The sequence below is a fragment of the Onychostruthus taczanowskii genome, unplaced genomic scaffold (assembly GCF_017590055.1).
Source record: "Onychostruthus taczanowskii isolate IOZ18803 unplaced genomic scaffold, ASM1759005v1 scaffold50, whole genome shotgun sequence".
Lineage (NCBI taxonomy): Eukaryota > Metazoa > Chordata > Aves > Passeriformes > Passeridae > Onychostruthus > Onychostruthus taczanowskii.
In genome coordinates, this window is record NW_024502569.1 from 3,198,830 (window position 1) to 3,224,739 (window position 25,910).

Sequence of the window (25,910 nt, forward strand, 5' to 3'; positions counted from 1 at the left end):
TTGAATTTGTACTCTGCATTGGTTTTGAAGCATTTAAAAATGTAAGGAAGCTAATGACCCATGAATAGATAGGATGTCAAATAAAGCTATTTTTCTTCAAGACATAGCATCTTGCTGGTAAAAGCATCGTGTCCCATACTTGTAAAAGCAACAATATTGGCTTGAAATAAGACCTCATCTTTTTGTCAGTGAAAAACAAAATAAATGAATATGTAACCAGGCTTGTATCTTTTCCCAAATACACTGACATTAAGTCTTGAATGTGAATACGATTAACTGCTGGAGTTAAGTGTCTAAAATGTACTTGAAATCAATGATGAAATGCTGTCTTGTGTCAATGGGAACAGAGTTAGACAAACACTAAGCACTCCTTAAGATCCCACACACAGTATTTATAAATACTGTGCTGTCTTTTAGATATATGTAAAATGTGTAAAAGGGCAAAAGCTTGAGTATGTGTCCAGTATATCTGGGTTTCTTTTTTGCCTACAAGATGGGATGAAAAGGTAGGTGGTTTTGTTATGTTTTTTCTTTGATTTTAGTAACTCTGAGGCAGATTTGACATACATGCTTCCAGGCTGACTTGTTTCATATGCTTCAAATAAGTTAGATCTTAAGGTTTTCCTGTCTTTGTTTGTACCACTGTAAAGTTAGGAAGAGAAAAACCTTGAAACATTTATGATGGTTTCTTGCTCCTCACCTCTGGCAGCCTTTAAAAAGAGCAGCAGCCCACATTCCCAGAGGATGTCTCCTGGGAATGGTCTCCTGGCCTCAGCATGGCTCAGGCACGGGCATGGTGCTGTGGGACTGGCTTTGCTGCTGGCATGGTGCAGTGCCAGTGCCGAGCAAAGCCAAGCGCTCAGCACCACAGGCATGACCAGGCACTGCAGACCCACTCTCCTGTCTTGCTGTCAACACCTGTCACTCACATGGATTTTTCCACTTTCCCACCAGTTTAACACAGGAAGCAAACCTACATGTTGCTCTCTAGCAACTAGGTTGAGTGTTGCAGCTCTAGCAACTGGGCTTTGATCCCAATGGTTTCCTCTGGCAGACTGTCACTGATGTTTTTTTCCTACATATTGAACTGCTTGTAAACACTGTTGCATGCTTTCAGCTTTTCCAGGACCGCAAATAAGGAGTAGTTCAGGGAAGCTTGAGGTCAACTTTTCCCCGAAGTAAAAACCAAGATTCATAAAGCTGGATATAAACTCTGCCTTCTTGGGAGAGCATCTGACCCTTCAATTCTGGGATGACAAGAGGAATGCAAATGAAATGAGGGAATGTGGGAGTTTCACAAAACCATCAGATTGTTTAGCTAGAGGATGTTGACAAACCCTCTCAACCAGAGTGCCTGGGTTGCTCTCCAAGCAGCTGCCTAGGCTGTGGTAACATCTTATCTCAATTTCTCAGTGATTAGCCTCAGAGGCATAGTTTCAGAATGGTGAATGAGAAGACTCATAGGCTGCAAGCATCTATGGGAGATTATCCCATAAAAGCACACTTTGGGGAACCAGCCCTTCAGAGCTGAGATTCCTAAAAAGCAGGCATGAGAAATGTATGTTTGCAATGCATACCACATAACAATTAATTCTTCAGAGATTTGCTACACCATTTTTCTCCCCTCTACCTGCTGCCAGAATATATTAATTACTTGTTAGAAATATGATTGTCTAGACAAATCATAGAGGAAGTCTGTGTATATGCACAGTCTCACCATTCAAATCTATGGTGTTATTTGAGGTGCAGTCCAGAAGACCTCTTTATTCTTAAAAGTTGTTATGCCTTTGCTTGCAGCTTGTGCAAGTGAGCTATAATTTTATTTACATCTATGTTCAAGTGTACACTTTAAATGTTGTTTTGAATTGGCACAGATGATAGAATATATTGAAAACTACTGGAGCCACATCTGAAGTCAGATATCCAGGGCTAAAAAGAAAGCTCCAGAATTTGGAGCAGCCGTTGACTTTGATGTGTTTATACACCCAAATTTTAGTCACCAATCTCAGCAGGAACTTGTGTCCAAAAGTTCCTTCTCTAGTCAACAAAAGAGAGAGGCGTTCCTGATGGGTGAGACGTAGACCCAAGAAAGGTTCATGTATTTCTAGTATGTTTGGTGCATACAGCTGTTCATACTTGGCTGTGGCAGGGGCCTCTTGGAAGGACTTAAAATAGTTAAGCTAAAACTGTACTTGACTGAATTCTAGAAGAAAAATCTGCATTACCCTTTACTATGAGATGCTGTTTCTCCTGTATGTTGACAAGGCAATACTTTCTCTTGGAGTAAAGTGGTTTGGGGTAGTTGCTGTTGCTTTCTCTCAACAATGAAATATTTACAAATTACACTTGAGTCCCAATTAGACTACAACTGGCTTTCAACTTTTCACTGTTTTGAAATATTTTTACATTGTGTTCCCAGCTTCTGGAACAATTTGTTGTCAGTGCAAGGGCAGTGGGATGGATCAAGCACTCTTCTTCCCTAAGGCATGTTCTTCTGTCAGCTTGCCATGAAAGCTTTTGTGGCCATAGCCTATTATAGGGCAAAGATAAATCATTATGTCTTTCCAGCCAGCAGCTCCTGACTTGATGAGAGGGAAGATCTCATGCTCTTCTGGGTTTCTGACCAAGTGGGCTTTGCGAAGTCTACATGGGGCTTTTTCATAGTCATCTTAAAAATGCCTCCATGTAGACTTCGCAAAGCCCACTTGGATGTTTTCAGGTGTCCTCAGCCACCTCGTGTTATACTGACACCAAGGCTTTCACATATACCAGAATGGTCTGGCCACAGCAACATGCTTGCTTTCTCAAATAAGCAGCAAATCTGGTGTGGAAGGTGTCTTGATCTTGTTCTCAAAATTTACTGTGAAGGTCTACCTTTTGATGCTACTTTGTTGGCAGGGAGCCTGCAGCTGGTGAGGGACCATAAGTAAGAGTGCTGTGACCTTCAGTCAGAAAGGGACGATCCTTTAATGCATTTCACTCCTTGCACATCAGTTTCAGCTTTGCAGCAAGTTGTTTGAGTGGGATGTCGGTGTCTTAGGAGTCAGTCCATGGCTTTTGCTGTGGGAGTGGCTGAATTTACCCTTCCCATTGAAGGGGCTGCCATGGCTGTGTTTCCTGAGGAAATGCAGCCAGTGGTGCTGGGGGCACACTTCCTTGGTTAGATGTGGATCCATGAGGTCCTTAAGTTTCTTCATGATATGTTCACTGAAAAATTTGAGAGCAAAGTCATTGACTGATAGCTTTCAATTCTATTTTCTTTCCTGAGTAATGCTGCTGGAAGGTTATTTGAGTCCTGAATCAGGGCAACAAGATTTTGCTCAAAGGAAGAGAGTATGTGTGGTGAGAGAGGCACAGTTTTCTTGTCCTTTCCAGTATAACAGTATAAATACGAGTGGACTGGAAGCAGAATTATTTGACTTTGTTAATATTTTGGTTTTTTTTTCTTTGTTTTTCTAGGATCTAGTTCAGGATCAAAACTAAAAGTTCCTGAGCTGAGTATAAATGGCATACAGCACATTGTTCAAGCCGGCCAGACTTTAAATCTCACCTGCAGGTAACCAATTGAGTTGAATTATGATAATTTGGCAGGGACTTCATACACCTGACACTTTCTTTTTTTTTGTAACTGAAATTAGAAAAAAATTAAACCTTGTGTTGTGGGGAAAGGTGGGGAGTGGACTTCAATGGCAATTGTTTAATAGTTCTTTGTTGTTTCTGTTGTTGTTTTTGGAAAACAAGATAAAAGAGAGCCCCATAAATAGCCTGATATAATAAAAAAGAAAGCTTGGGAACTGGAGCTATATAATTGCAGCCCAGCATAATTGTTTCTGCTTCCTTATCTGTGTTTGCAGGGGGGAAATTGTTCATTCATGGTCTTTGCCTGAAACTCTTAGCAAGGATAGCAAAAGGCTGAAAGTAATTAAATATGCCTGTGGAAGGAATGGGAAGCAGTCCTGCAGCAGTCTGACCCTGAGCAGAACTCAAGCAAGTGACACTGGAAATTATAGCTGCAAATACCCAACAAGTCCGGCAAAAAAGAAGAAGGAATCTACAATCTATGTATTTATTAACGGTAAGATTAAGTTTTTTTAACACTTCCTGGTACTTGCTCTGCAGTACAGAAAGTAGAAAAGTAAGGCAGTTCAGCTATGGCTGAGTTTTGAATGACATTTTCAGTCCTGCATAATGTTAATTTGCAATTAGTGTATAAAATCTTCTTTATCAGAACTTGCAAATACAAATGGTAATCTTTTATCAGTTAGAAAAAAAATGAAGCAAGAAAAAGACCCAATCCAAACATTTGCCTAGAGAAAACAGGAGTCCAGATGGAAGTGGACTACAAGTGAATATGTGAAATAGGTATCAGGAACGGTATCCTATATGATGGGATGGGATGTGATTTCTAGGCAGCTGAAGGATGTTAAAGCTGTCTGTCCAGATCACTGACTTGCCTCATGCTGCAGAAAATTACTATTTGCATGTGAAGTCATATTCAAAAATGTCCTCTGTAGTCCATGTCACACAGATTGAAAACATCTAGAATAAATGGAATCAAATTAAACACAGAGTTGTGTTTAGCAAACAAGTATTGTGTAATGTATGGGAAGTGCTGGAATTAGGTCAGTTAGACTATAAAAGAAATTTCTTTTTGATCCTGTTTCCTTCCAGGGTGTTAATCAGACATTTCTGGGAAGAGTTGAATTCAATAGACACAACAATAAAAGAACAAATTATTGACACTTTAAGGATTTAATTAATACTTCAGTTTTTCCTTATTTTTACAGAGTAGTATTAATAGATTACTGTAGTATTTCAGGACTCACAGGTTTTGAAAGCCCATGTTACAGAGAACGTGCAACTGGAAGTTTTCCAAATTCTGGGTCTGCTGTGTCTAATGAGTTCACATCAGAGTGAATTAGCCTTTGTTTTCATTTTGTGATATGAAGAGTGAGACTCTGAAAAAGCAGAATGAAGTGGACCTCTCACTACACTGATAGAAAATAAGACAGCTCTCCCCATTACTGTGTGTTGCTGTATTGAACACTATTGGCTGCTCATGCTCTTCATTATACTTTCCTTCATCTGAAATACGCTGCAAAGTGTTTTCATCACCCAGCTCTTTTCATATAATTCTCTGTAAATCCAACAACAGATGTGTCCGCAGAAGAACAGCCAAAATAGGATATTCATTTAGTGACCAACAGCCTGCAGCCTAGGGAAATGTACAATTTCCTCGGATGCCTTTTGCAAGTTTCCCATCACGGGACCTTCTTGAACCTCCCACCTTGGATATCATCCCTGTCTGAGACCTACCCACAATCCTCTCCATTCACCGCATGAGAAGGACCTCTCTGCTAAACCAACTTTACCATACGAGGGATGCCTTTGCATTCTCTTGGTCTCTTACCTGTTTGAGGAGTTAATTTTTCTGGATCCTAAATTTCTACAAATGAGAGACACAACCAGTCTTCTAACTCTTTACTGCTTCCCAACTTGTGTGCGTCTTCCCTGCATTTAAAAGGCACCTTCAATCAGATGATTGTAAACCAAGGTTATCTGCAGAATTCCCATGGTGATGGAAGAGAAATGTATCATTGTGGAAATTGTTTTAGGACACTCCCATGCCAACCCCTGTCCTTCCATCCCCTCTAATCATTTAAAGAAGGCTGTCTGAGTGTCTTGGTTTTGTTGGTTTTTCAAGGACATTTAGTCACAAATCTTGATGTCACTGTTGAAGAGATGGCTAGATTTTATAACTCCTCCTACCTTAATTGCCAAAAAAGAAGTAAAATGTTTAAGGAACAAACCTGTAGCAACCTCAGACCTCTCTGGCATGTTAATTATCTGAATTTGGCAATCATTGTGATTGAAAACCAATTTCTTAAGATTGAAGTGGTAATTGTGTCCCAGGAAGCATACCTGAAAGCTAGGGAAGTCTATGGATAATGAGGGAGGCTGCAAGGTAACTGCTCACTTAATGCCTGGTGGAAGTGTCACTCTGCCCTAAGGTCTATTAGTCTTCCAAAACTTTACAGTTTCAGGAAGAATTCTTGAGTAAATTAGAAAGAAAGAAGATACTGAGTACCAAAACTCACCCTTTCTGACAAGCGTGCATTAGAAAAAGTATTTTCCTTCTCTATGCTATCTCATTATCCCTATCTCTTTTCTACCTGTCTCTTCGTATGAATCACTGTTGCTGTAAACATACATGAAATTCAATTATCTAGCTCAAGTGTGGATGAGATGGGGGTAACAAAATCCTCTGTGATGACTCTCTTTCCTGAGTTTAGTTTTACTTTGCATTAATTCGTGGGTGTTTAGGAAATAAACATTTGTGAAATTTGGGTCCCTCCTAGTCTTGTATTGTTTCCTGTGACAGGACATTGTGTCAGTCCATTTCCCATATTAGCTCCATGTGGATCACCAAGGTGCCTGTTTCCCATGTCTTAGCATGCTGCAGATGAGAACAAATAGTTGCTATTTACAAACACAGAATCCGAATCAGGAAAGTTGATATTGTTTGTACAGGAAGTCATCACTTATTGTTTTAAAAATGTTCTTCATTTCCGTAATTGGGGTGATACTGAATATGAACTGGATTAAAAAAAAAAAAAAGCCCAAAGACCAGACCACAATAAACCCAGTAAGTCCTTTGCTTCTGTGATGAATATAAGCTTCAGCAGAAAATGATCTGGTATAGAAAAAAACAAGACACAAGGCAATGAGAAGGAGACTGCAAGTCCCACAGGCCCCAGGATGGCTTGAAGCATTTCTGAAGTCCTGCTTTTAGGGGCCAAGGAGAGGCAGGCTGGTGACTTGCCTTGGAGGAGCTAGTCCTGACACCACCCTTCTTTCAGCTGGAGAGGTCACTACTGAGTTGCAGAGGGGAGTGAGTGCACACAGTGTCTCCACAACTCTTGACCCCACACAGCTCAGGAATTGAGACATTAAGCAAGGGAAATTAATTCTCTTAAGAGTCTTCATCTTTGCCTCAAGAAAACTGATGGCCTGACTTTCTCCACGAGCCATGGGAAAAATCTGAAATGAAGCAAATTTTCTTTGCCAATTTCTCCACTGTCTTGGTCCCAGAACTGTTCAGAGCTTTGTTTTGTAAGGGAAAATACAGCCTAACAGTAAAAAGGAACGATTTGCAATGAATGCTCGCTGCATACATTGCAGGGAGGCATGGGGAATTTTCTGCTTGAAAAGAGATAATGATGGAATAAAGACATTTAAGAAACACCAAATTATCAGCAGGCTGTTCTGAATCCTATGTAAATTTCCCTGGGGAAAGTACTAAGGGTTTTTCTTTCTGTCTGCTTTGTCCCAGTATCTCCAAGGCACTTTTCAATTGCTGGAGCTCATTTACTGTCTTCAAAAATGTGTAGTACTCTTAATTCTCTGCTCTCATAATTTCTTGCCTTTGAACAATTGCTCCCATGATATGACAGAGAAAAAGCTTGTAAGTTCAATTACATTGATATATCAAAGATTTTTTTTCATGAATTTAAGCAAACTGTGATTCAAGTTGAAGTGTTGCTATTTTCTGTGATGGAGACCGCTTTCAGCAAGTGATGTACAAGAGTAAAATCTTAATTCTTCTGCAACAGAGAGCGGAATTCTTCTCAAAGCACTGGTCCATTTCCTAGTCAGTCTTCTCCCTCTCCTTGTCTTTTCTTATAATCCTGTGGTGTATGTCTTCTGGTCACTTACTTTTCCTTGCAGAATGAGACATGTTTTAAAATCAGACCTCTAGGCTGGGATAGTTGTCTATTCTCTTTCTATACTTAACAGATAACAAAAGAAGCTTCTGATATGTGCTGTTCATCACTGACTTTTCAAGAAATCTGGAGAACAAGCTTAGAATAAATTTCTTGCTTTGAGAAGGTGAGGCAAATCAGAGCTGTGTAATTAAAGGTACAGGTCCTGAGAGTACTTGTGCTCACCAATGCCCGGAATGTCAAACATGCCCACTAATTGTATGCATTTGGTTTGATGTGTGTCTTGGGCTCACCAGTCCAAAATGCAGAGCTTTATCTTTAGGGAATTGTTCAAAATGTAAGCCTTTGAAATCCCAAAACATCTAGGATTCTGAGCTAATTTTCAAACAATTAAGTTGTATGCTGCAGATTCTGAGTGTTTTAGAACTTCCTGGGTACCTTCCTGGGAGGTCCTCCTACTGACAGATAGCTGGATCCAGACCCAGAACTGACATGCATTTAAGATTTAGCTTGAATGGATTGACTCCTGTAATCCTAAAGATACTATTGTTGCAGAACGTGGAGGGTATCCAAAGAGTTCTGCAAAAGGGTCTCTTTAAATCAGAAGCATCAGAGTCCAAATAATTCAACATGTAAAAAAAGCAGTAAGACAGAACACCCTGAGAGCTAACAGAAAGGGAGATTTTTCTTCTTTTTCCTTTTTCTTCTTATTTACAAATAACACACTGATAAAAGAACCTGCTCAGGCCTGGGAAACTCTTCCTCTCCATGCCTTTTTTTGTCTTTGCTTTTGGCACAGTTTTAACATATGAGCAGTACGGTTTTGGCTTACACCGTCGGAGTCAATACTATGATAACGCTTCTGTTATGAAGAGGAAACTCGTTGGAATTAAACTATGTTGCAGCTGTATCAAGTATGCGGACACATTTTTAGTTTCTAATGAGGTTCCTGTTACAAAACAGAGACCTCTAGGACTTGCTGACGTCAATGGCCTATAATTGCCGTGCTTTCGCCATTGCGTGTGCATGGACTCCATATCACAGGACACTGCGAGGAGCGGAGCATGTGCAGGCACTTTGGCAGCATCCAGCGCTCTGCACTGACCCCTCCATGGTCCTGTTCCCTCACCAAGGCTCACAGCTCCTACTGAAACAAGCACCTTTCCAGGGTCAGCCGCCACAATGGAGGGATACATCTGAAGGAGCATTCCTAGTGTCTGTTAGCGTTAGCCTTTCTAGGGATTGCTTGCTGAACATAGTAACAGCTCTGTCGTGGATTTCCTGGCTAATATGACTATTTTTCCTGAAGATTTTTAACTGTGTTTTATTTGTGTCATAGTCCTATGTTGACAGTAGCATAGTGTAACTAGTCTCGGAGTAAAACAAACCAATCTTGCCTAAAATTGGTATATAATTGTATGAGGAATTCTTTGTGTTGGAGTGTGTTCTAGATGCAAATTAATAATCAGAGAAGTCCAGGTAAAAGAAATAAAAACAAAAAAGAAGGGGAATACTTTATGTCTCAGGTTTTCTTTCAAGGTTTAGACATACTTTGTATTTGAAGGTGTTATTTTACAAGATTTTTGCAAGAGGCAAGAGTGGAACAACCTTTCTTCTAGAATAAGACATACAAAATAGGATTGTCTTTCTTTAAGGAAATTAGGCATATGAGCCGGTTCAACAGACACATTTCCTAGAACATGATTCATCTCATGGTAAAGCAGATGTCTAATACAGGTCAGATGAGTCCCATTGCAAAATTCCCCTTTTCTCACCAGGGACAAAATGAATGGTTTGGCTCCTAGCTCAGTGAGAAATGTGTGCTTTGTAGATGTACAAGTGAGGCTGGAATGACTCTTGGTGTGCAAGATTCTTTTGGAATTACTTCTGAACAGCCCGAATAATTTATCTGGGATAAATAAAGCTAAGGAGGTTTAATCCCTTCAATGGAAAGGGAATGTGGCAATTGGCCCATGAACTTCAATGAAGTCTGCATGTCTGTTCTTTACTAAAGACTGTGGTCCTTTTTACATGCATGAGGGAAAAGAGTGTTATGTGGATGTGATGAAAATATTTCACCTCTTTTAGCCTGAAAAGAATCTTAAGGATGAGCCAAGTGTAAGCAGGTATTTTGGAAGAACTTCAGAGGATAAGCTTTTAGAGATTTCAAGGAGCTTAGGTTTTCCTGCAGAGACTTCTCTTCTTGCAAATGTATGTGTAAGTCCTCTGACTTACATAGCTCAGATTATTAAAAACAAAACAAACCCAAGAACAGTAGCTGAAGATTGTGGAAAGAAAAACCCTTTCCACTGTTTCTGAATTTGGCATTTCAGTGCTGGCTAATTCAGTTGTTTGTGCAAACCCCATAAATAGCCTAGACAGGTTACTGATACCAGACATAATATTGCTTGTGCTGAGTCTCTTATCATGTTTTTATCTGGCTGCCAACCAGCTTAACAAAAAAGCTGCTATTTATGCTCTTTAACAATATAGCAAATGACCTTCATGGATTTTGTGATTTCATGAGTGCTCTTTGTGGTTTCTTGTTGATTGTAACTGAGAGATACTGTAAGGAGCACAGTCAACCCAGCACACAGTCATTCATTCTAGGCGTAATTTAAAAATACAGTAAACTGATTTTTAAAGTGACCTTTAACATACGTAAATATTCTGGTTATCCAGCTTTCATTTCTCTGACCTCACAGGCAGCTCTGAAGAAAAAAACCCCAACAAAATAAACCAACAACCCAAATCAATAATTCATAAAAACAAGGTCAACCCCTTAGATCTTGCATTCCAAACCCCAGTGAAGCTGAATGTGTAACCTGGATGTGGTCTTCAAGATAGGTCAGTCTGTGATGTTCCTTTCACATCTAGAGCTTTCTGAATGTCGAATTGAACGAAGCTGGCTCAAAAGACTGCCGGTGGGAAATTAAGTCATGCCAGATGTGCTGCCAACCAGCTACGTGGGGAAGGTTCATTTACCTCCCCTCAGGAAGAAATTGAGAGGAAATGTAGTGGGAGCTAATGGCAGTAGCGGGGGTTGTGATGGGAAGGAAAGAGGAAAAGAAAAGGCAAGGAGAGCTATTGCTTGGGGGACAGAAGAATTCCATGTTGTCGGCACACCCTGCCAAGGTGGCATAACCTGCCCTGGCGCTGCTGTGTGTTCAGCTTTGCCTGACCCAGGCTGGTAAAGCCTGCACCAGATTCTGATCTCGAGGCACCAAGAGTATCCCGTTAGAGCCTTTATGATGGAAGGAGAATGAAATCAAAGGGAATCAGGAAAAGCCTCCATGCTCATTATGAAAACAAAACTGTGCTAGGAAACATGATGCATACTTCTTTTAATCAAAAGCAGGAAGGCATTTGGAGCACTCGGGGCCATCGATTGCCCTCTGGCCCATGGCGGAAGTCCCCGGTGATGTCAATGGGAGCTCCGCACGCGAATAGCGGGGGCACGGCGACGCCTTGGCGCACACGGCAGGGAGTGTACCAGGAGAGCCTGTGACCGAGCCTTGGAGCCCACCAAGGGCAACCAGAGCGTTTTGGCTGCTTTCACACAGCATTTTGTTGGCTTCTTCAGGTGTGGACGTGCATTTCCACTGAAGAAGATGAAAGAAAAGCCAAGTGTGGTGGTTTATGCTGTTTTCCTGTCCCTGCCTTTGGACAGGCAGGAATCCTGCAAGGTCTGAGCTACACAACCCCCACTGCCTCGATATTGGCATCAGTCAGTGATGACACTGTCTGCAGACAGCACCGGCAATCCCCAGAACAGCTCTTCCTCACACTTACAATGATCTGGAGATTATGATACAGGAAACCACTTTGCAAAGCTTGCTGGTTTTGGGCAGAAGCTCTTGATTTTGTGACAATGACAAACGAGTCTTCGGGGAGTAGTAAATCGGTTTGTCTGGTGATGTTAAGGGGCAGGTGACCTCTTCTGTGGCTGCAGCCCCTGAAACAAAAAAGGTTCTTTTCCCTGTGCTACAAACAGGTTCATTCTTGGTCTTTCCTTGAATCGTCCTGCAGAGGAAACGTCAGCCTAACAAATCCTCAGGGCATTTTTTATTCCATATGCATCCTCTATTACTCATAAGTTCCTTTCGCTATCTCGGTGGACGTTTAATACCTACTATTAAATAATACTTTGTGGGTTTCATTTCAGAAAGTTTGCATAGCAGTTTCATTAAACCACTTTAGCAAAACTTTTTCTGTGTCTGGAGTGCATTTGAGATCTTCTGCCTTAGGATTCTTACTGGTATAAATTAGAGCAGAATCTGTTTCTCTTCCTGTTTGATGTCTCAAACAAAAATATTATTGCATATAGTAAGAAAAGAGGATCCTAAGGGCAGAACAGTTTGATGACCCTGGGAAGTGCGTATCATACTTTTGAAAGACAAGCAAAAGTAACATACTTTGAGTGAACATAGGTCAACATGCAGAAGTTTGGGGCCAGAACACATAAAGCAAGTGTTGCAGTTTGAGGTTTTATAAGGGATTGGTTCTTGCTAACTTTACTAATTTCTTATCCAAGAAAGATTTCCATTGTTATTTCTAAGATTTTTGACTGAGTGAAAATAATGGGATTTGCCTGAAAAAACATTAGAGCTGTAGATAAGCACAGAATTAAGATCTTAATGTTCTGCTTTTTTTAGGAGTTAAAAACCAAACCTTATGTGAATTTGGAGGTAGTCTATCTGCAATGTGAGTCAAACTGAAACTTCAGATCTGAACACCTGCAAAGAAGATTTGAAGCCAGAGCCTGTGGCTTAAGCCCCTCTTTGTTAAGTGGTCCAAACAATAGCAGCAGCAATGTCCCCTGTTCCCAGCGCAAGCTATTTATGACAATGCCCTTTGTTAAAGGGATTGTTCAAGGGACGGTAAATTACTCTGCCAAGCTTTAGCTTTGACTCAAGAGGAATTAATGTTTTCCTGGCATTTTCATTTACCTTGTCACATAAAAAAGAGACACATAGGTATTGTGATAGTGAGAAGGAGGTGAAGAATTAACTCTCTCTGGTCTGTATTCTCGGAGATGAACAAATAATCACTGGATAATCACTGTAGATTCTTTCTCCTGATGCAGACAGTGTGAATTTTTCCTATCAATTTCCTTGCAGACTGCAGGAATATGTGCTTTATAGGGGGCTCCTGATAAGTGAACTTCAGCCCACTTCCCATATATTTACTTTTCCTGGTGATAAAAAGATACAAATGACATGAAATAAGAAGCACATATCTCAGCAGTAAAGGTGTTGCTGTAATGAAAAAAATGGACTTCAACTGTCCTGAAATTTAAAGAAGATTTCAAAGTACTGATACTATTATTGAATGATACATATACCTTCAAGTGCTTAATAATAGTTTGATGAATATGTCTAGACAAAAGTAAACAGAAGTTTGATTTCAGGACTTTGTTCATTACAGACAGGGCTAGTCTGGTTTTTTTGAGTCTGTATGCAGTGTTATAATTCCCATGCACTGCCTTAAGATTTCACATATTAACCTTTATTTTTTTTCTTCTTTTGCAGATACAAGCAATCCATTTGTAGAGATGCACAGTGATATCCCTAAAATAATAAACATGGCTGTAGGAAGAGAAATGATCATTCCATGCAGAGTCACAGAACCTAACATTGCTGTTACTTTAAAAAAGGTACCTCTATCCAAGCGTGCTCTGAAAGTGTCACTGTGGATGATGTTTTTGTTTGTTTGTTTACAGCTATTGTAATGCTTTTGAAATATTTTAACAATTCAATATTTCTTACGCAATGTTTCTGGGTGTCAGTGTGTTCAGAAATATTTCAACCCTGGAGGTTTCATTTTGAGTTGCACAGAAGGCTTTATCAAATCTCCTACAGAGGGTGGGAATTTTCTGAAGAAACTTAAACTTTTCATACTATTTTATTAAGTCCTCATTGGCAAAGGTTTCTTAAGCCCAGGAAGGAATTTCTTGTTAGGAGAAGAGATTTCCTCCCACCTCTTCCCCTGCCCTTCCTCCCTTTTCCTCTTCTGTCCTCTGCAACAGCCAGTGAGTCCCTGGGGACTTGCTGTGGCTGTACAAGGATCTTTGCAAGCCTTTGCCCTACCTTGCTCCCACTAGAGACTTTGCTGCTTCCTTTTACATGTGAGCACACTTAGACAAGGGATGGCTTTTCTTTGTGGGGAAACTTTGTGGAGAAACTGCAATGTTTGATATGGAGGGACTAGTTTTAGAAAAAAAAATATATTTCCATAGTTTGGGAAAACATTTGTCTCCTAGGTGCCTTAGGAGTTACATGAACAGCTAACTGAATCATATGTATGCAGTAAAGTACCTGGTATCAAGACAGAGAATAGAGCATTTTTTCAAAAAGTTACCTCTTTTTTTTTTTTTTCCCCTGAAAAATTAGGTGGAGATGGCAAAGAAGTTTTATTTCTAAATAAAGGGAGTTATGTACATCATGGCAATGAAAGTACACTGTTAAAAGGAAAGGAGGTTTGTCTCTTTATAGGATAACATGCAATTGCCAAACAACACCACTGTAAGGTTCTTATCTAGTGCAACTTAAGTCTTTGATTATTCTTTGGCTGCAGAGCTTTACACCAACCACAAATTTTATAAATTCTTTCAAGTGCTGCTTTGCTAATATAGATACTGATTTTGCTGCTTGGTTTTCACCTGTTAAATCCCATGAAAGATAAAAAAATGCCAAGAAAAGAAAGTGATCTGACCCAGGACATTACCCTATGTGTGTAGGTACACACACACACAAACACACCCACAGTTCTCTTGCAAGGAGATGCACAAAGTTGTGTGACAATAGAATCAAAAGCAAGTGAGACTTAGCATTCCCTAGAAGGGGTGTTGCAAAGTGGGAATTTATTTGGACACTATAGCGTTGCATCTGAAATCTCAGCATATTAGATTTCTAGCTGAGAAAATTCCTGTCAGGTTTCTCTCATTAAACAATACAAAAAAAAAAAAAAATCTCCTTGTTTGTAGAAGGTCGAAACATAGCTGCTCTCTTTTTTTTGATATCAGCTTGCCTTTAGCTTGGGCTTGTAGTGTAAGGCACAGCTTTACACAATCAAAACCAGATGTAATACTCTCAGAAGGAGAAAGAGGAGGTAGAGCCAAGCCTTGAAAGAAAGGATTGGTTGCTTACATGTTTTGCATTCCAGGAAAAATAAATGTGTTCCCTAATTAATCCTAGAATTTCCTGAAGCATGTAAGCTACAATGCATTACATCATCTCTTACTTTATTTATCTTCTATGACACCCTTATATGAAGATTCCAGCACGGTTTTACTCACAGAGCAATTAAGAGATGTGTTAAATGCATTCCACAGCTGCAGGCATACTACTGCTGGAGAAATTGCAAGAGCTATTTAGTGTTTTCCATCAGTGATAAAGGAAGAATTCGGTGTCCTCATAAAGCAGTCCTCTGGAACTGGAAAGAAAATACCAGCTTTAGTGTCATTAGTTTCTGGTTTTTATATTGCCAGGAAGTAAAAATACTTTTAATAATCTCTCTCTTCTGGAAGGAATCCCTACAGTTGCATGAGCAGTGCCTCCAGCATTTGTTTCTTTGCAGTGCTAATTCTTCATTTTGGTGGACCAATGTGGGAAATGTTTATTATCCATCTTCAAAACCACAAATTATTTTTTTACTCAAACTTCATCTTTACCTTGTCAAACCTTTTCAGTTACTGTGTTGCTTTCATTTTCAGGCTGAACATCTGCGCAGTCTGTATATTATAGCATTGCAATTACATACAACATAGGAGAGGGGTCTTCAAAAATCAAGAACCTAATAAAACATGGAATGGGAAATGGAGATTAAGCTTTTAATTCCTATTTCAAATTCAACCTTCAGATCCCGATATAACCTTTATCTGCAGCAGCTGATGGCCTTTTGCTTGTCATATAAGAATTGTGAAATCAATTAATAGTTTTGATCTAATGCTTAATAGTTAGATATTCAGAGCCTCTGAAACCATCATTCCTATCAACATGATTCTGGCAACATCATTCAGGATCCATAAAATAAGATAAACCTTATTGCAAGTAAGCTGTGCACTTCTCTTACCTCTTCATTTGTTCTTATCTTGATAAATGGAGAAAGTATCACCTTTTGATACAACTATTTAATCCATCTGTTTACTGAGAATCCTTTTGGATTCTCTATCATAAAAACAATGACATTCATAGGAATAGAAGTAAATAAGCTTCAGTACAAGGAATAAAAAGTGGAAAAAACCTCAGGGGATGTTGTGAATCACATACACAGACAATCTGAATTCTTAATAATGCTACCTCATCCTTCCCAAACTGGTGGAAGGGGAAACATGAAAGAAAGGTCAAATATTTGAGAAGCTATTGTACATTTTAATTCAACTTTTAGTTGTCTCTTTCCAATACAATCTGCCTTTGGAGATGTGGGGAACCACAGCTTGACTGTAACTCTTGACCATGTGTACATACACAGTATGTGGCTGTGCTGTGTTAATGCCACCAGGTACCAAAAATGTTCAGCAAAAATTGAGCAAAGAAGGAGGCACAGCCTATACCAAAAATAATTGCATTTGAAACAAAGTACAAAGAAGGTAAAAGGCCAAGAATGCACTGGGAGCCACAGTGATAGGGTTCACACAGATTAGTATGTAGACAATAAATTCCATGTTTACTGCAGCCGTCGCAACAAGCTGATTCTTTGAATGCCTCTGACTCACTGTTGGTTCCCATCTGAAAGCTATTATTGTGGCTGAATTTATCTTCTACTGCTTCAGTGGAAGTCTCATTGTTACAGCACGGTATTTCTTCATAGGTTTCCTACTTCTCTCTGTGATGACCAAATGGCCAAGATTTTTGACAAGGCCTTGAACTAAACTGGCCATGCTCTGCATAGAGGCAGGACCAGATGACCTCTGGAGGTCCCTTCCAACCTAAATTATTGTGTTATTCTTGGATCCTCTGTCTTGTGCCATCCACGTGATCAGTGTGGTGATGAGGACACCATGTTTCTAGTTGGTGATCTGGAAGCTGGTTTAGGGCAGAGCAAAACAGCTGTGGTTCTCTGAGAGTGAGAAACAGGCAATCTGGGCCAGTGGGGTTGGCAGAGAACAGCATGGAGAGTAGCTGGGTAAGAAGCTGAAGCAAGCAGGCAGAGAGGGCAGAGTTGTGAAGGGCTGTAGGCTGAGCACCCAGCCTCCACCATCTTTTCATCTGAGACAAAGTCCTGGTATTTCCACCCTCCAAAGTGGACTTGTCGCAGCATCTTGGGTTTTTCCCCTTGAGATTTGGTCAGAGACCAGCTCTGTCACAGTGGTCTTCTGCTAGCCAGAGACCTCAGTTTTCTGAAGATTTCCTTTGAGTAACTTATGTTGTGTTATGCTTTCACAGGTGACTGGGTGTAACTTCTTAGTATCAGAGCTGCAATAAAATTATACGAAAAAGAGGTAGCTCTAGTTGTTTTGAGGAGTGTCAGATGAGTAGAATGTACAGGCAAAGATTTGCCTCCAGGATAAGTAAGCCTAGTGGATATCCAGACAACTCACAAAATTACGAGTTGCAAAATAGGACTCTTCTGGGTGTTTTGGTTACTTTTGTATTCCTGGAGTAAGGCTAATACAAAGTCAGTAATACAATAATTAAGTAATAATTGTGCAGCGAATGCTTTCAGTGGGAAACACCAGTCTAGGAAGGCTCTCACCCTCTGGCTTCACTTTCTTCACAAAAACCTGTCCAGAAATATGTTCAGAAATAGTTTGATTTTCACCAAAGCAGGAAAAGGATATATCCAATTGAAGCTCATGAAAACATAACTATGAACTAGTTACACCAAAGTTGAAAATGTGTTTTGTTTAGAACAGGAATGGCAACAGAGCTCGTAGGGACCAAGATATTGTTGAATGGCAGCCAGCAGGCTGTAATGTAATGGGCTTTACTTGTGTGTGTGCTACACACACTTCCCTGGGATTTGCATGCTTATTATAGCATCTTATCAGCTGCTGTAAAGATAACCAATTCTACCACGTCACTTTGTGCTCTGCATTTATTGCTCATTTGATTCATCATGATCTTAGTTGTTTTGGAGGAAATGGCATGGGATGAGGGAGGGTAGTCTTGAGGGTGCCTTTCTGCACAGGCTGAGCAGGAGGCACAGCATCAAGGGTGCCACATTGAGAAGCTGTACCACACGGGAGGGAGACAGACTGCAGTCATGCTTCCCCCTGCCTCTGACAGCCATGCTTTGTAGGAAGGAAAGGGCTTGTATAAGTCGTGTGCTCAAATAAAGGGGAAGGAAGAGATGAGGAGACACAGTGAGACTGGTGTACAGTGGGAACTGATGGGCAGCAAGGTGCTTAATTGATTCAAGGGTCTTTCCTTATGACCGCAATTCATTTAAACTCTGCTCTGAGCCATCTTTAAAAATATTTTATTTTTACCATTAAAACAGGTGTTATCAAAGTAGAGTCCTGTGCAGGCTTTGTACTCATAGCTGATCTCTGTGCTATCCAAATGGTAGCATTTATTCCATCAATAAGTATAATGAAATAGCATGATCGGAAAATAAGAGGTTTTGTCTGAGATCCAATGGCTATGTTAGGCTTTACTTTTTCAGGGTTTTCTTGATACCTTATTAAAATGGGGCTTGAAGTGCAAAGGATCGTAATGTAAAAAATAACTTGTACTGCTGACAAAGCGAACGTTTGATCCCAAACGGCAATAATTTTTTTGTTTGTTTTTTAAGTCTTTTAGGCAAAATAAATATGACTTGCATGGATTGAATCCTGGCAAGAATTTCTTAAAGCCACAAAATGACAGCAAATTAAGCCCATTTGTCATCTCCATTGAAAAGTGTGTATTTGTTTCTCTGTGTTGGAACCAGGATACTTAATTGCAAAGGTTCCTGGAGATGAGCACTTTAGCTGCCAACCAGGAGCCAAGAGAATAGCAGCCCAACTGCTGAAGCTAATGGTAGTGTCAATCTATTGTGTCATAAATTACATCCTGTTATAAATAATGAAATCCTGGAAACAAATGCAACATTCGCATTCTTCACCCAGGCTTTTTCTCTATTTTGTGATGAAAATGTGACTTGAAAAACCCACATTATTAAATGTCATCCTTTTCACATTGATTGGCATTTTTTGGGTGCTTTTCCCCCCATTCCTTTTCTACTAGGCTACTTTGATTAGAGAGTAGACACAAGGATGAGCTGTTTTTCTGATGTGTGTTTGGCACTTCCAGATTCCAAGAGAAACCCTAATCCCTGATGGCAAGACAATAATCTGGGACAGTATGCAAGGCTTCAGAATACCTAAGGCAACTTACAAATTCATCGGGCTCCTGAGCTGTGAGACAACCGTCGCTGGGCACACGTACAGCACCAAGTACCTAACGCACAGAGAAAGTAGGTGGCATTCTCCACTCCCTGCCTCTCAGAAAGCACCCTGCCCTGCTGGCATTACTAATTGCTCTCCCTCTTTGCCATGTGCAGCCAACACCATTTTTGATGTTCAGTTAAGCACGCCACGTCTCGTCAAGCTGCTGAAGGGAGACAGCCTAGCAATTAACTGCACTGTCACTGCAGCCTGGAACACCAGAGTGCAGATGACATGGACTTACCCTGGAGAGGTGAGTGCTGTGGCTGGAAAGAAGAAACCAGAGATTTCCCACAGATCGTGCTGCATCTAGCATCCCGGGAGGAATTCTGCTTTGGAATGCTTGCCATTGTTTGCATTCCATCATTTTGACCCTTGCTGACATGTCTCTTAAGGTTTCTTTTTTTTTCCTTCTGATGCTTAATTTTATAAGTAAACATGTTTACACAATGTGCTCTGGTTATATTGCATAATCACGAGCAAATGCTAGAATTGTTTCATCTCTGGAAGCTTCTTTTTGTCCTGATGAAACAGGAGAAATATATCACCCTGTCCCAGGCAGGGGCTCTCTCTTGTGACAAGAAACTTTTCAGCGAGGCTGTCTTCTCAATACATTCATTCCAAAGACTGGCAGACAGTCAGGCACCCAATTTGAGCATGTTTGGAAAAGGTATTTTGATTTAGCTAGCCAAAATCTCATTTTTTAAGTGTCACACGAACAATCCTCTTGTTTTGACAACTAGAGGAATGATCTTGAATGTGCTTCTCCACCCCCCACATTGGGAGCATCCTCATAAATAGTTGTCACTTACAGAATAACTGCCAGGGAGCCCGAGTAAAACTGATAAGAAATTTGACATTAGCTTAAGGTTTACAACTCCCATTCCTTTCATGTCAGTTTGATTTATGCTGGTGATTCAAGTCAAGATCATTTGTTATGTCACTCATTGTACCAAATCACAGGCTGAAATTATGATTGCATTATATAGGGAAGATTAATGCAATTGTTTATTGCTTACTGTAGCCATTTTCCCTGGCATTTTTTCACCTCAGAAATAAACAACTTAGCAACAAGAAATGCTTCAAATATATTATATTGCTCGCTGCTGTCCTACCAAGCCCTATCTGGGCACCACACTTGTGAAATTGTGCTTTGTTTTTATTTAGATGGTAACTGAAGGGTGCTCAGTGTTTATAAGACATCAACAATGTCCTGGGTTAAATAAACTTTGAGGCCAAATGCTGAGGGGGAGTTGCAGGAAATAACTCCTCAGAGTCACATTATCTTCAGTTCCACCCTGCTATTCCCTTGCCAAATCTAGTCCCTTTTCTGTCTGTAGCATTTCCAGAATTCACCCCTCGTTGTGTTCATGTCCTTTTCTTTGGTGTGTCTGTTCCCTATGGCACTGAATCCAGGCACCAAACTATGTGCTGCTCTTCACAGCATGGCTTCAGGAATTTTTAGGAGCAGTGCTGGACAATGGCAATAGGGAGCTGGGCATGTTGATGTGACAGGCTATACAAAAGAGAGGACCTTCCTCTGGAAAGTACTAATTTGGGTGACACCTTGGGTGAAGACAGGGTTGAATTGTCCTATAAGGTTGCTTATACTTTTTATTGTTGACCCCCTGGAAATGTTAAGCATCCTTTGTTTATCTGTGCTCTACAAAGACTTCTGGGATTTTTTAAAATGAAGTTATGGTGGCAGTACAGAAAAATAAAAATCTTAATAATAATGAAAATTGCTTTGATTAAGCTCTTTCTTGTTCATTTCTCTGGCTTTTATAGACAAGGAAAAGGGGTTCTGTAATGCAGCGTATTGACCAGAAGAATTCAGAGGCCAACATTTTTTACAGCATCCTCGTTGTGGACAGAGTGAGGGATATTGATAAAGGCCAGTACACCTGCCACGTGAAGAGTGGGCCGACCATCAAGGCCGTCAACACAACAGTCATTGTTTATGGTAAGAAGTGGTGCACACTTGTGGAATATTCACTGCTCGTGTACCAAGGTCAGTCGTGTGATGGTTTTGCACTGTGACACAAGGTGGAAGCCACCATGGACAGAACAAGAGAAATGAGGGAGGGAGGAGCTCCAGGAAGTAAAACATGTGCCGTTTCTTCCATGTACTGTTGGCAATATACATGTTAATGTTCAATTTCATCACTTTTGTCTGCTAAATATTGTGATGGAGCTGTCCGCAGTCAGTTCTAGCAGATACAATCAGGCAAATTCTAGTTTGGGGCAAAAAAGAAGGTACAAGCGTAATTTAAATAGAAGAATCCCACTTCTGCTTCTATGGTACTTACGTATTTCTATGAAAAAATAAACAAGAAATAAATACCCTAACTCTACATGGAGCTGGTAGCTGGTAGACCATTCAAAAAATGCAAACCATTAATATGGTTTTACAGCAAGACTCTTGATCAAGTTCCCTATTTTTTGTCTGGGCCTTCTGTGAAATCTGGAAATTTCTGATATTATTTCAAATGTATATGTACAAGGACTTTTTTTGCATTGGGTTTCTTTGGGAAGTTACCTTCTTTGGGACACCCTGTTACAATTAGAACTATCCAGGATCTTTGGAGCACCATTGGTGTTAAAGACTAAGTGGCTGGTGGGTGTCATCTACAAAAGATGACTCACAGTCAGAATATGGATTTATTGCATATTTTCAGCAGTGTATCTTTCTTCTCCTGTCTGGAAGTGTGGACTAAGCACTCTGTGTTGGTATTCTTAAAGAGAAATTTCAGACCATTTTCTCTGTTTAAGCTCTGGAATAAGGCACTGGGAACATAGGATGAATCATGATAACCACTTACTGAATCTTAAACAGATAAACCTCATCTTTCAGAAACAGAGGTTTAGATTAAAATTTGAGTCAGTCAAGTTGGAGATTAAAATTAGAGTTAGAGAAGCTGGGTCTGTTGAAGCCAGCCTGCATTCACATATCCCCATCAATAGGATACCCATATTAGAAAGAGCCTGTATGAATAAAGGTTGGGAGAATCAGGGCTGTATCTTTATAAGCTGACTTGTGTAATTAAACTACTTATTTGTCTTGTGCATATTATTTTCAATGTATGTGGTGTGATTAAATGTTGAACTTGTTTAATGGATGTCCATCATCCTTATGCAATTCATAATGTGAGTAAATATTGCACCCTAGGTACCATCAAAAGGACACTCAAACATTTTTTATACTTTGAATATTTTATTTTGCACAAGTTGGCAGGGAAGAAAGAGATATTTTCCAATGTATTATATGAATTTTATGCTTTACTGACTCTTGGAAAAGCCATCAACTTGGCAGAAAGTTGGAGATAGGGAGCAGAGTAAAAGGAAAATAACAAATTCCAGCAGGTTGTTATTATTCCAGTGAAGTGACAAAGATTTGTTGGTTTGATGAAACAGCTGTTTACCAATGATACAGAAAGTTTCTGCCTTTTCCTTTGCTATTTCTCTGAAGGTCCCTTAAATCCTCCCTGGAAAAATATTTTCTTTTGGAACTTTCATTGATTATTGGCCTGTAAGAGCAGAAAGGTCATCTGATCACCCTCAGTTCAGCCTCCCACATACTACAGACCACTTTATATCTTGTGCCTTTTTTTCTGGCTGGACACAATGAGAATTTGGCTAGAGTCTATCTTCTCCAAGCAGATTCATGCCCTGGGAACTGCCTCTCAGTTTCTTGTATATTTGTGTATATACTGTGTATATATATGTGCATATATATGTTTATATATATGTATATATTTGTGTATATATTCCTTTATATTTTATAGATCTCTAGGAGATTAGGCTCTATTCTTGCTGTTAACATGTGGGAGCATCAAAACTACGAAAGATAATTTTTATTTGGAGTCACATTTTCTTTAGTAGAGCAACTCATTTTGCAGGGTGAAAATCAGTAATACAAAGCACTTTTTTATTTTGTTTAAGATAAAATGTTCATTAATTTGAAACGTCGAAGAAAAACTGCGCTGGAGGTTGTAGCTGGAAGAAAATCCTATCGTTTGTCAATGAAAGTGAAGGCATTTCCCTCTCCAGAGGTTATATGGTAGGACAACAGTTACTTCCATGTATTCATCCTGGACCTCTTTTTATAGTAGGGTTGGGGAGGATTTTTTTCAAGTTTCAGAGCTGCCTGGGGTTCTAAAAATTTATGAGAACATTACTTCCATTTCACAAGTGCAAGAAAGGAGATATGGAGAGTTTAAAGCGGAGATCCTCAAACAGGTTTGACATGTCTCCTCCTGAAATCAGTGGATGCTCTACAGCTAAATATTTCTACCAGCTTTGACTGAAGTGTTGCATCCAGCTTTACTCAGACCTAGATATGAAACCTGAACTTGCTTTTAGACAGTAAAAGAAAGAAAAGAAGGCTTTCATTAAAATAAATAATTGACTGGAGTTGTACAGATGTGCACTATTGCAAAAAAAAGGAAGTTGGTATTATTATGCAGTGATCTGCAGGTTGTAGACCTAGTGCAGCACAGCATTCACTGGATCATTCATTTTGTCTTGTGTAAATTGTGTTAAGAAATTTTTGGAACAATTTTAAAAAATTTTTCGTTAATCCAATCCACTTTCATATGCAACAATGTTATCTTTTAATGATCTCAGGAATTTTTTTGTTTAAATAATTTAAAACACCAGCAGCTCTGGCTCAATTAATTGCACTTTAACAAAGGGTCTATGACAAGACTGATTAAGAACACAAACTATACATACATGAATAGTGGGAGTTCATGTTACAGCCAGGAATTAATTTTGCTCCAAAAGTGTTGTCTCGTTTTACAAGACAAGATTTTACACTTATGGCTTCATGTGGAAAACTGAGGGGTGAGTGTGACACTGATGCCAGCCATTTATACATAATTTTCTGGTTTTCCAGTGTTTGGGTTTATTGACTGCACATATAGATCCAAAGTTTCTGAATGAAATAATCTCCAAACATTGTAACAAATTTTAATTTTTTTATTAATTTAAAATTGAGGTTGGTCAAACATTGGAATAAATAGTCCAGAGTGGTGATGGAGTCTCCATTCTTAGAGATACACAAAACCATACTGAAAATGATCTTGGGCTGCCTTCCGACCTTGCTTTGTACAGGACATTAGACTAAATGACTTCCAAAGGCTTTTTCAGCTGCAGCTATTTTATGGTTCTGTAAAATACACATACAGTGAAATGCCTAAACCAGTAAGTCCTCTGACCACATTTTAGTGCTCATCTAAGAAAAGTAAGAGTTTTTTTGTAAAAACTTACTAAAAGCTGTGAATCATTTAGATCAAATCCATCATTATAATGAATATGTGTTGCACCCTTCTACCAACATCATGTTAACGTTCTTGCATCTTGTCAAAATGCACTTTACACTGTAGTTTAGACTTTGAAGAAAAATACTTTGCTACAGGAATCTGTGTGTGAGCAACAGTTAGTACTTTCTACATTGATTTTCTGTTATCTTTAAAAACACTCACTTGATAGCAGGATATCTGATTCTTAAGTGCTTATCTAATCTACTTACTCTTCCTCTTCCTAAAATCACAGCTGTGCTTAGAGTACTCTAATACTTTGTCCCAGGATGTATTCTGAGGTCGTAGAGAAATGGCCAGTGCAAGATGATGCAACCTTTATTTCTGTGACCAACCCTTAGCCAAAATGGTTGTCTTTTAGTCTAAATGGTGGTCACAGCCATGGACAACTAGGATCTTCAGAGACAGAGTTGCAATTTTCAGCAACTCTCAAATACCACAGAGCCCCATCAGATCCTTATCAATTTTAAGATATAATATTCTCTAAAGTGGTTTACATATATCAACAATCTTATTTGGAAGGAAAGGACAAGACTGTGGTAAACAGAATCTCAGACTGGAAATCCAATCCCTTCCCAAAGACTGAGGGATATGATGTAACATGGGTGGTTTAAGCAGAAATATTTTTCAGAATTTTGATTTCTGGAATTCCGTGAAACAGGTTAAAAGATGGGCTACCTGCTGCTGAAAAATGTGCCCGGTACGTGGTTAAAGACTATTCGCTAGTCATCAAGGATGTTGCTGAGGAGGATGCTGGAAACTACACCATAATATTGAGCATTCGACAGTGGAACTTGTCAAAGAATCTTACAGTCACTCTTACCGTAAATGGTAAGTTTGCAACATGTTCCCATGCTTCTCCTGGACATGTATGTGCTCAGTTTTCTCTGAGCTGGATTGTCTTGCACTGACTCCATGGACCAAATTTTCTTACTGGCTTCATGGACCCAAACTCAAGCCTCAAATGCAGTGTGAAGGATCCATCTTTGAACCAGAAATGGATGCTGGTTTTCATTAGAAATGTTTCTGTCCTCCACAGCCAGTATTTGTTCCTGATGACTTAAACGTGTTACTAACCACTTGTCTGACTTAGAACTGTTGTTTTCCTTTGTTCTTCTGGGGACTTTTCTTGTTACTCACACTGCAAGAACGTAGTATTTTTATAATCATGCAATACATTGGAAATAAGCTGTTTTTAATAGCTTTCCAATTTTTACCCTTTCCAGTGAAACCGCAGATATACGAAAAGGCTGTGTCATCATTCCCTGATCCCAATCTGCATTTACTAGGCAGCAAACAAGTGCTGACATGCACTGTGTATGGTATTCCTCCACCTAAAATTACATGGATGTGGTATCCCTGTAAACAAAACCATTCTAAAACAAGGTAGGACAACGTCTTTACTTTTATTTAGTATGTCTTCTTTTACTACTACACTTAAATGTTTTTTTGCAAGAGTAAAGCTCGCTGTAAACATTGCTTAGTTAATAAAAA

The 25,910-nt window shown here is 39.6% G+C and overlaps 1 protein-coding gene across 1 annotated transcript in view; it reads left to right on the forward strand.

Moving 5' to 3' along the window:
* Window positions 1–25,910, forward strand: part of FLT1 (fms related receptor tyrosine kinase 1) — a 109,029-nt gene that overhangs the window by 12,146 nt on the left and 70,973 nt on the right. Inside the window, exons 2-10 of the mRNA XM_041415966.1 lie at window positions 3,460–3,556; window positions 3,855–4,075; window positions 13,256–13,380; window positions 18,962–19,124; window positions 19,212–19,348; window positions 20,884–21,058; window positions 23,038–23,155; window positions 25,078–25,247; window positions 25,643–25,802. Coding sequence (XP_041271900.1) covers window positions 3,460–3,556; window positions 3,855–4,075; window positions 13,256–13,380; window positions 18,962–19,124; window positions 19,212–19,348; window positions 20,884–21,058; window positions 23,038–23,155; window positions 25,078–25,247; window positions 25,643–25,802 — 1,366 coding nt within the window. The remainder of the gene's footprint in view (window positions 1–3,459; window positions 3,557–3,854; window positions 4,076–13,255; window positions 13,381–18,961; window positions 19,125–19,211; window positions 19,349–20,883; window positions 21,059–23,037; window positions 23,156–25,077; window positions 25,248–25,642; window positions 25,803–25,910) is intronic.